This window comes from Cucurbita moschata, unplaced genomic scaffold, assembly GCF_002738365.1.
Source record: "Cucurbita moschata cultivar Rifu unplaced genomic scaffold, Cmos_1.0 Cmo_Scf00010, whole genome shotgun sequence".
NCBI classification, from domain to species: domain Eukaryota; kingdom Viridiplantae; phylum Streptophyta; class Magnoliopsida; order Cucurbitales; family Cucurbitaceae; genus Cucurbita; species Cucurbita moschata.
In genome coordinates, this window is record NW_019268526.1 from 5,679,210 (window position 1) to 5,689,465 (window position 10,256).

The 10,256-nt window shown below is 40.4% G+C and overlaps 4 protein-coding genes across 4 annotated transcripts in view; 3 read left to right on the top strand and 1 right to left on the bottom strand.

The window, feature by feature from the left end:
• Positions 1-1,931, top strand: part of LOC111448905 (outer envelope protein 61-like) — a 6,953-nt gene extending 5,022 nt beyond the window's left edge. Inside the window, exons 10-12 of the mRNA XM_023088687.1 lie at positions 19-568; positions 1,344-1,487; positions 1,587-1,931. Of these exons, the coding sequence (XP_022944455.1) occupies positions 19-568; positions 1,344-1,487; positions 1,587-1,733 (841 nt within the window). The 3' untranslated portion in view covers positions 1,734-1,931. The remainder of the gene's footprint in view (positions 1-18; positions 569-1,343; positions 1,488-1,586) is intronic.
• A 348-nt stretch (positions 1,932-2,279) lies between these two features.
• Positions 2,280-3,175, top strand: LOC111448127. The gene has a single exon (XM_023087561.1). It carries the CDS (start codon positions 2,635-2,637, stop codon positions 3,082-3,084), a length of 450 nt encoding a protein of 149 aa, XP_022943329.1. The 5' UTR covers positions 2,280-2,634; the 3' UTR covers positions 3,085-3,175.
• A 2,023-nt stretch (positions 3,176-5,198) lies between these two features.
• On the top strand, positions 5,199-6,633 carry LOC111448125 (beta-D-glucosyl crocetin beta-1,6-glucosyltransferase-like). The gene has a single exon (XM_023087559.1). It carries the CDS (start codon positions 5,214-5,216, stop codon positions 6,585-6,587), a length of 1,374 nt encoding a protein of 457 aa, XP_022943327.1. The 5' UTR covers positions 5,199-5,213; the 3' UTR covers positions 6,588-6,633.
• Positions 6,634-7,409: 776 nt separating this feature from the next.
• Positions 7,410-10,185, bottom strand: LOC111448126 (calmodulin-7). The gene is made up of 2 exons (XM_023087560.1): positions 10,005-10,185; positions 7,410-8,086 (listed from the first exon to the last, which is right to left on the bottom strand). Exons 1-2 carry the CDS (start codon positions 10,078-10,080, stop codon positions 7,713-7,715), a joined length of 450 nt encoding a protein of 149 aa, XP_022943328.1. The 5' UTR covers positions 10,081-10,185; the 3' UTR covers positions 7,410-7,712.
• Positions 10,186-10,256: the final 71 nt, after the last annotated feature.

Sequence of the window (10,256 nt, forward strand, 5' to 3'; positions counted from 1 at the left end):
TTTTTTTTTTTTTTGTAGATCATTTCAGAGATTTGTTTCAAATGCTGATCCCGATACTATAGCTGCTTTGAGCATTGGAAAACCTGGAGAGATATCTCCAGACATGGTTGCCACGGCCTCAAATATGATCAGCAAGATGTCTCCAAATGAGCTTCAAGAAATACTTAAATTGGCTTCTTCTTTCCAAGAGGCGAACCCCCTTAAGGGCGACGGTTTAGGTCTAAATTTAGATAGTGCAAACATGACTCCCGAGTTACTCAGTTCAGCAGGTCGTATAATGAGTAATATGCCACCTGAAGACCTACAAAGGATGTTTGAAACTGCATCGTCTTTGAAGAGGAATGACTCTGCTTCTGGAAATGACAATATACCAGATTCTGATACTCGATCAAAATCTTTCGAGAGTGAACAATCCAGTATCAGTGGAAGTAGTACTATGAACAACACTAGTTCTTATGGAGCGTTTTCAAATTTAGGAAGAAGTTCTTCTAACTCAACTATTCCAACGTCTTCTGCTGATATGCAAGAACAAGTGAGAAATCAAATGAAAAATCCAGCCATGCAGCAGGTTTGTAAATCTTACTATAAGCGATATAATGAGTGAATAGAATCCTTTAGAAGTTGTTTTTTCTTTTCTTTTTTTTTTTTTTTTAACTTTTTGATGCGTTTGACCATGATGCATGGAGTCACACATGTTCTAGTATTTTTTTTTTAAGGCGAGGTGAGATGCTCTCTCACTTTTGGTGATGCTCAAGGCATTGTGTGCCACCCTTGCCCGCATGGTGGCCATGAGGTGACGCATTTACTTCAAAGTGCGTCGCAGTTGCAGATTTCCCTCCGTATGTTCCATATAATAATGAATAGCCAATTGCCCTAGGAAGAGGAGGCTTTGAATGAGGTTCCTGTGTTCTCTTTGGTTTTTACAGGGGAATAGGGAGGAGGGAATTTAAGTTTTAAAATATGACTGAAGTCCTACGTTGGTTAGTCAGCGGAGGATGATGAATACATTTGTAAGGGATAACATCTCCGATGCATTTTGGGTGAAATCAAAAGCAAATTTATGAGGGCTTATGGCCACTGTCGTACCACTGTGAGAATTATTGGAGAGGTCTCTCGTTTATTCTTGTTAAAATTAAGTCAAGTTTTATCTGCCTTGCCTTCTCTTCAAACAATGAGCCTTTATCTTTGAATAAAAATAGAGTGAATTTTGTCGGATGTGATAAGATTACCTAGTTGCCTTTGTTGTATATATAGTACGTGCTGTTAGAAGCTTCAATGTTCCCTTGAGAGTTTATAGATATACTTTTCTCGCTCTTAATTACTGGTTTTGTGCAATCTGTTAGATGTTCACATCAATGATTAAGAATATGAGTCCAGAGGCGATGGCAAGTATGAGCGAACAATTCGGTCTGAAGCTTTCGCCCGAGGATGCAGCAAAAGCTCAGGAAGCTATGTCATCTTTCTCACCCGAGGATTTGGATAAAATGGTAGTTTTTGCGTTGGCTTCTGTTATTCTCGGAAGGAATTCTTCTGTGTTCTCTATGGTTCTGATTTGCTAACTGGTTTACCTGAAATGATGATTGCAGATGCGTTGGGCAGATAAGGTTCAAAGAGGCGTTGAAGGTGGAAAGAAGGCAAAGAGTTGGTTACTGGGACGTCCTGGTATGATTTTGGCAATTTGCATGCTGATACTGGCAGTAATTCTTCATCGGTTAGGAGTTATAGGCGGTTGAGATTAGCCCTTGCCGCCACACCACCCCCCCCCTGTCTGCAGTAGAATTATGAAAATATTAACAATTTTGTTCCCCCGTCCCCCCTCTCGAATGGATAAAGCTACTGGGATTAGTTATGATTTATGAATTTGATAGTTTATTTTGGGCAAGGCCCCCTCGAATGGATAAAGGTTTGGGCAATTCTTGGAACACCAAAAATGGACTCTTTTTTTATAGTTTATTTAGGCACGTATAAGGTAGTGGACAAAAGAATCATCGTGTATGTGATTCTGATATTATTAGAATATATTAGGAGGGGAGAGGGAGAGGGAGAGGGAGAGGGAGAGGGAGAGAGAGCGGTGGAATTTGTATAGAAGAAAATGAGGGAAGCCGAGAAAAAAGACAAAATGATGGGTGGGTGGAGGAGCGAGCATGGACACGGAATTGCTCCACACATTATTATTCAAATTGTATATATATATAAATATATATAAATTACGAAGTTGAAGAGCTCGAAGGCCACACCCATCCCTCCCCTTCTATATTATCTCCAACCAAATCACTCTCATAAAACCAACGACCTTCAGTTTTGTCCTTATTTTCATTTGTTTATTAAATGATGTCTTCCATTAAAGAGAGAAAATAAGAGCTTGTTTGGAAGATCGAGTGGTGGGTGGAAGACACGTCTGGCGTTTGAATTTCATTAAGGACTCCTAAACTTAGCTTCCCATATAAATTACAACAAATACTTCTCCTTCCGATTCATCGCATCCTCGTCTCTCTTTCTCTCTCTCTCTCTCTCATTCTCAACACCGCTATCCTCTTCGTTCTTTCTTTCTTTCTCATTTCCCTTTCCGCTGAATACTCTCATCCTAAACGCTTTCTTTACGTCAATTAATCCATTGGACCTGCTCAACTCACTATGAATCAGAACGTCCTCCTCCGATCCCCGCCAGAGACTCGCCAGCAACCACTACTGACAGACAAGTCGCCCAACAGACTTAAGGAAAAGCCGCGGTTCGCGGAGGTGGCCGGCGGAACGGCCGCGGAGTGCGCGGCAATATGCTGTTGCTTTCCATGCAGCATGATGAACCTTCTGATATTGACCGTCTACAAGGTTCCAGTGGGGCTCTGCAAAAAGGCGTGGAATAAGAGGGGAAAACGACGTCACATCACGAAGAGAAACAAGGCGGCGGCGGGCGGTGCAACTGTAGGTAAGGAGGGGCCGAAACATGATGGTGAAAAGGAGGATTGGGGAGAATCGCTTCCGTCGTCGTATTTGTCATCGGAGGATGTGGAATTGGAGAAGGAGATGTGGGACCAATTTTATGGTACTGGCTTCTGGAGGACACCTTCTCAGAGAGAAACCTAACGGTACAAATTTTGGTTCAAGGAATTTTTTAGGGTTCTATAATCACACAATGGGATCCATGATGATCAAAGATTTTTTCTTTCTTTCGTTCTTTCTTTCTTTCTTTCTTTTTTTTTTTATTTTTTTTTATTTTTTCTTTGGACTTCTTCCTCCTTTTTTTTCTCTCCACATACATGATATATTCAATTATATGGTTAAGAATTTCTCTTTCACAAATGATAAAAAAGAAATTCATGCTAAAACCATATATTTTCAGAAAATCTAAGATACTTCCCCCTAAATCTTCTAACCCCTTCCACTCTCTTCACCACTCTCATTTTTCATTTCCTTTCTTCCATCACTCAAAACCATCAAACACACAAAACCACTTTTTGAAATTCACCAAAATACAAAATAACTATTTGAATTGCTTACTGCATAAAAGTGAAGTCAAATTTTTAGAAAATAACGATTTAGTTTATAAATTTTGGTGATTAGTTTTGTATTTCAATTTTAAACATTTATTGTAATCTCTTATCTATACCTATACAGATTCATAAACTAATGAAGTTCAATGGATTTACGAGTTACAAAGCCTAAGCCTAGGTTGATACATTTAATTTTGATGAATTTTTTTTCAGTTGTAACTAAATTATTATATATTAAAATACAATGGTTATAAAGGGCAATGCTAAAGGGTAATAAATAATGATCTTAGGGTTTAAATTGTTTCACAAATCAAAACTGATAAAAAAAAAAAAAAAAAAAAAAAACAAAATATAAGGCCCTTGGTGCTTTACCTTCTACAAAAAGTTCCCCCAAATCATACATACAGCCCTCAAGCGTCACCACCGCCCCAATGCGCGCAAGAATCAAATATCTATTCAGAGTTCTCGCCGGCAATTCAAGGTTCCATTGATTCCGGCAACTGCGACGAACTGAAAAATGACCTGGCTTTAGGAGATCTACAATCTAAAATTTGGGCTGTGCATTGGTATTTTCTTTTCTCTAGTAATCTCTGCAATTTTATTTGTCTACTTTTTCTCAAAGTTGGGTTGATGAAAGCACCTGTGCGAATTCAAAAATTGTTTTGTCTGCCATCTCCATTCTCTAGTGACGGTCGGTCTTTAGCTTTATCATCATCGCGTCTTCTCTTCTCCGCCAGCTTCTTCCGTCTAACATTGAAGTAAATCTCTATTCTCTTGAAATCGAAGCTCCCGTTCTGTGTTCTCTTTTTTTATTTGTCATTTAGATTTCCTCCCCCCCCCCCCCCNCCTTCCTTCTTTTCTTCTTCCCATCCTGTGTTCACCGTGACCGAGGACATTTTCGGTTGGATTACTGAATTCTTACTCCGAACTCCAATGGAGGATCTGCTGAAGAGAGTTCTCGCGGTTTTTCCCCTCCCGGACAAGGACCTCTGCCTGAAGAAAGCAGCGCTTTTACGGGGTATCGTGAGCGAAATGGTTAGACCGAAGGTGTTGTAACAGAGAAATTACTTGAAATTTTGTTAATAATTGAAGAGTTGGGTAAGACCGAAGGGCTCGCAGTCATGGAATCAATGAAAGCTGCATAAGCACCGAAGGTATTTTGATGCAGTTACGAGGATTTGGGATTTGGGATGTGGAGAGAGTGAGAGAATTGGAGGGATTGGGGAAGAGTGAGGATGAAGTAGAAGCAACACTATTAGTGTTGTTATTTTTGCAGGTATAAGAATAAAAGACATGGAGGATGCAAAATGGTTAGAAATAGCAATGGAGGAGTTGGGATAATTTTGGAGGGTTTTGTGTTGCCAAGAATCAAGATGCAAACTCCTTGCATCCCCGGATTCACGTGTTTGCAATAATAAGGCTGCCCACCTTGGAACTTGTGAAAGACCATTTACAAGCAATTTGGCAAGCCTCTGTTGTGGTGTGTAAACCTGGAAGAAACACTTCATCGTTCATCAGATGCGGCTTATGACATTTTTTACGCAAAAAACGAGACACATATCTCACCTTGCTTCCATCGACGCCTCGGAGTTCACAAGAATTGTAAAATAATCGAATAATATACTCCGTGCCGTCCCTTTTCTTATTTCTTGTTTCTTGTTTCTTGTTCTTGTCCGGTCCATTCGTATAACAAAGTTATTGTTGTCATCGGCTAACATAGCCATGGATGCCCAGAAAGCAGTAGACACCCCCCCCACAACCGTACTGATGCTTCCATGGATCGGCTATGGTCATCTCTCTGCTTATTTGGAGCTGGCCAAAGCTCTCTCAAGGAGGAACTTCCACGTCTACTTCTGTTCAACCCCTGTTAACCTTGACTCCATTAAACCAAACCTAATCCCTCCTCCTCCTTCCATCCAATTTGTGGACCTCCATCTCCCTTCCTCCCCTGAACTTCCTCCCCATCTTCACACAACCAACGGCCTCCCCTCTCACCTTAAACCCACTCTTCACCAAGCCTTCTCAGCGGCTGCACAACACTTCGAGGCAATTTTACAAACACTTTCTCCGCATCTCCTCATTTATGACTCTCTCCAGCCTTGGGCTCCTCGAATTGCTTCCTCCCTCAATATTCCGGCCATTAACTTCAATACCACCGCAGTTTCCATCATTGCCCATGCCCTTCACTCCGTTCACTACCCGGATTCTAAATTCCCATTCTCTGATTTTGTTCTCCACGATTATTGGAAAGCCAAGTACACCACCGCCGATGGAGCCACTTCAGAAAAAACCCGCAGAGGTGTAGAAGCCTTTCTGTATTGCTTGAATGCTTCTTGCGATGTAGTTCTTGTGAATAGCTTCAGAGAGCTGGAGGGGGAATATATGGATTATCTGTCCGTTCTCTTGAAGAAGAAAGTTGTGTCGGTTGGTCCTTTGGTGTACGAACCGAGTGAGGGCGAGGAAGATGAAGAGTATTGGAGGATAAAAAAGTGGCTGGATGAAAAGGAAGCATTGTCGACCGTTTTGGTGTCATTTGGAAGCGAATACTTCCCGCCGAAGGAAGAAATGGAAGAGATAGCACATGGGTTAGAGGAGAGTGAGGCTAACTTCATATGGGTGGTCAGGTTTCCGAAAGGAGAAGAGAGTAGTAGTAGGGGGATTGAAGAGGCATTGCCAAAGGGGTTTGTGGAGAGAGCGGGAGAGAGGGCGATGGTGGTGAAAAAATGGGCGCCTCAGGGGAAGATATTGAAACATGGGAGCATTGGGGGATTTGTGAGTCACTGTGGGTGGAATTCGGTACTGGAGAGCATAAGGTTTGGGGTACCCGTAATAGGAGCTCCCATGCATCTGGACCAGCCCTATAACGCCGGACTTCTGGAAGAAGCTGGGATTGGGGTGGAGGCCAAGCGGGATGCCGACGGCAAAATTCAGAGAGACCAAGTGGCCAGCTTGATCAAACAAGTGGTGGTCGAGAAAACCAGGGAAGACATTTGGAAGAAAGTAAGGGAAATGAGGGAGGTTTTGAGGAGAAGAGACGACGACGACATGATGATTGATGAGATGGTGGCTGTAATTTCCGTCGTGCTCAAAATATGAGTTTTCTTTGTTTTACTTCATAAGATTATTATTATTATTATTATTATTATTATCATCATCACTGCTGCTGCTACTACTACTACTACTTAGTAAATAATGATTTATGTTATGTCATAAGAGTAAAGAAAGAAAGTATATTCTTGTCGAATGTGTGATATATTTAAAGAAGAGTGGAAGACGCAAAATAGTCAGTAATTGATTAGTATTAATAATTAAAAGAAAAGTAAAAGAATGAAGTGAATTGAGTTAGAAGAAGCTGGTAACTAAAGCACAGAACATGGGTGGATGCGACACTTGAGGAGGCCACGTGTTTTCTTATGGTTGGAGAGTATCATGGATTTCCTCTTCTTCCTGCTGCCGCTCCCTTGCAGCATCGCGTCCGCCCGTCTATCCATATCAATAACAACAAAACAACACACAAATGCAAACATATTACCCACAACACAAGGCTCTTCTATTTTATTACTTAAACACACAAACACGCACACACACAGACACACACACACACAGACACACACACACACACATATTTACTTTCTTCCTGTACTCTTAACTCTTCTTTATTAACCCATCCTCGGACTAAATCATCTGGCTTCCTAAGTCCTAATACCTTCTAACTTTTACATTCCTCTCTCCCGGAAGCCCAAAGTTTGAACATATTATTACACATCCTTACCTATCAATCAACTACACTCCTACTCATCCGAACTCAATTTAGCATATAAAGGATCAGTGAAACAAAATTATTCTCAGGCAAAGGCAAGTTCATCACCAAAAAGAAGAAAAAAGGATGTGAAGTTTGGGAACAACTAAAGACAGCTATAACTTTCCCACAACCAAAATCTTCTGATTCGATCAACCAATTGTTCTAGGTTCATAGCATTATATGTAGAAAGAAATTTTAAAAATTAAAGAAACTACCGACACGAACAGCCATGCCAAACTACAGAAATCATTGCAGCAAAAAAAAAACAGGATACTGAGAGACAGTACCGCAAATAATGGAAACGAGAGACACCCAAAAATAGATAGTAAAACAAAATGTCATATCATCAACTTATCTGCCCATATCCCTCTTCCTTTTCAAGCAGATTAAGGAGGTTTAAGGTTTCAGTTGATTGATTCTCACTTGGCCATCATGACTTTGACAAACTCCTCATAGTTGATTTGCCCATCGCCATCCACGTCTGCCTCACGAATCATTTCATCAACTTCCTCGTCTGTCAACTTCTCACCGAGATTTGTCATTACATGCCGGAGCTCGGCTGCAGAAATGAACCCATTCTGATCTTTATCAAACACACGGAAAGCTTCTTTAAGCTCCTCCTCTGAATCGGTATCCTTCATTTTTCTAGCCATCAGATTAAGAAACTCAGGAAAATCGATGGTTCCATTTCCATCAGCATCAACTTCATTGATCATGTCTTGTAACTCAGCTTCTGTTGGGTTCTGGCCCAGTGACCGCATTACAGTCCCCAGTTCCTTGGTGGTGATGCAACCTATAAAAATTTGAAAAAGATAATCATTATTACGAACCATAAGGCGGACTCACCATCTGATTTATCCTAAGCAGAAGCAATAACCATACACTAAAACAAAAATTAATGTGTTTCAGAGCTGCAAAATGGAAATTTCAAAGATCATGGAGTAACTGAGAATGACATAAAGTTCAATGCATGTAGCTGAAATATGTAGTTAGCATAAACTTCAAGTAACATAAATTATGATTATACACGTAGCAAGTAAATCAACTGCTGCAAGAAAAGAATACAATAGACCTATGCAACATAAATAAAACAAACAAAATGCAACTCATGTAATCAGCGTAAAGCTTGACATACATTAACAACCAATACATGCTAGCCTTTATTGAGTTAAACAACATGTGGCGATGCAAATTTGTACGTCTTACCTTTTAGTTGAATATATGTCTTACTCAATTGAGTTATGCTCATGTTAGTCCAAATACGTGTTAGACTTGAGTTTAATGCTTAATGAATTCAATGAAGCAGGTTATGATAAAGAACCAAGGGGGAAAAAGTAGTGGGTCCTTGGTAGGATATCTAAAAAATGTAGAATTGTATAGAGAAATTTTCTGCAAAAAGGGGTTGGAGTGTGAATGAGAGGGTGTACTATTTTGGAAGGATAATTGATTGAGCAGTCAATCTTTACATTTGAAATTTTGCAGTTGGTCTCAGTGACACAACAGAAAATATGTTTTATCTTTTGCTTCGAACATGGACTCTAGTTCTTAGAGAACCCAAGATGAAATCAGCTAGAGGATACAATTTAAGAGTTTAGATGTCTAGTTGAATAGTGGGTCTTTGGTCTCAATAGAAAATTGAAGAATCTAGAAGATGATTCATCAAACAAAATTTCAGTCAAATACCTGGCAAAAGCAATTTCTAATTGTCCTATGTACCAGATTTGGATCAAATCTTGTCAGTAAGTCGAATAGTCCTAGCAAAGTCAATATTTTCATGTGGATGGTGGGTAGAGTACCCAAAAAAAGAAGAAAAAAGTCTACGGTAGTTGTCTCCTACAGTTTGTGTTCTTCGTTTCTTAGTGGGAGAAGACCAATCTCGTCTGTCCCGCTCAATGTTCCTATAGTTGCAATTGTTGGTAACACCTCTTTGTGCTCATTGTTAACGGTTCCAGGCATTAGGTTCAGTTACCTTACAGACCAACGAAACATATCTAATTTAGCCCATGCTCAACAACTCAGGCTGGCATTGAGTGATACATAGGCAAACTTTAGAAAGAAAGAAAGATTTAATTTGATGGAATACGTAAAACCAATTAATGTTTACGGTATCGCTCCTTATACCGTAAACCGTCTGAAAACTCAAAAGGTACAGAAACGAAATGATCCACAGGTTATTCCCACTGGCTGACGAGGGGCAGCAGTAATATATCAACTAGAATGCCATACAAAAACGTAGTGAATCATTCTCCAGATTCCAAACTATAATAGACAACTTATAAAGAACTATCTTCCAACGAAAAATTTCACATCGACATGCCATCCATAATTTCCAAGCTTTCTACCCGCAGAAGAGGTTGATCGTAATATACAATGCAGGAAAACAGAAACGGATCGGAAAAAACCCAGGAACACGAAATAAAAAAAAAAAACACATGGAAAGAACAAAACGAAACATTATTATAATCCTCGCAAAACACAATCAACGGCAAAAAAAAAAAAAAAAAAAAAGCTACGATATCCAAAGAGGTATGATAGATAGCAACGGCGATATATAAGAATTCCAGGAGCACAAAAATAGATCTAAAATGGGGGGGGGGGGGGGNGGGGGGGGGGGGGGGGGGGGGGGGGGGGGGGGGGGGGGGGGGGGGGTCATGCATCATTAAAAGATAAAGAAGGAGGCGAAATGGAGAAGGGATCTGAAAGAAGCAGACCATCGCCGTCCTTGTCGAACAAACTGAAGGCCTCCTTGAACTCGGAGATCTGATCGTCGGTAAGCTGGTCAGCCATAGAATTCGATGCGGGGAGGAAGGGGGAAACCAAGGAAAATAAGAAGGGAGAGATCCAGGCGAGGCGGAAGTCAGAATGGTAAAATCAGCGAAGGGCATATAAATAGGAGAATCATAAACAAGGAGGAGGTGGTGGATAAATTTAATTGTTTCCTTTTTTTTTTTTTTTTTTTTTTT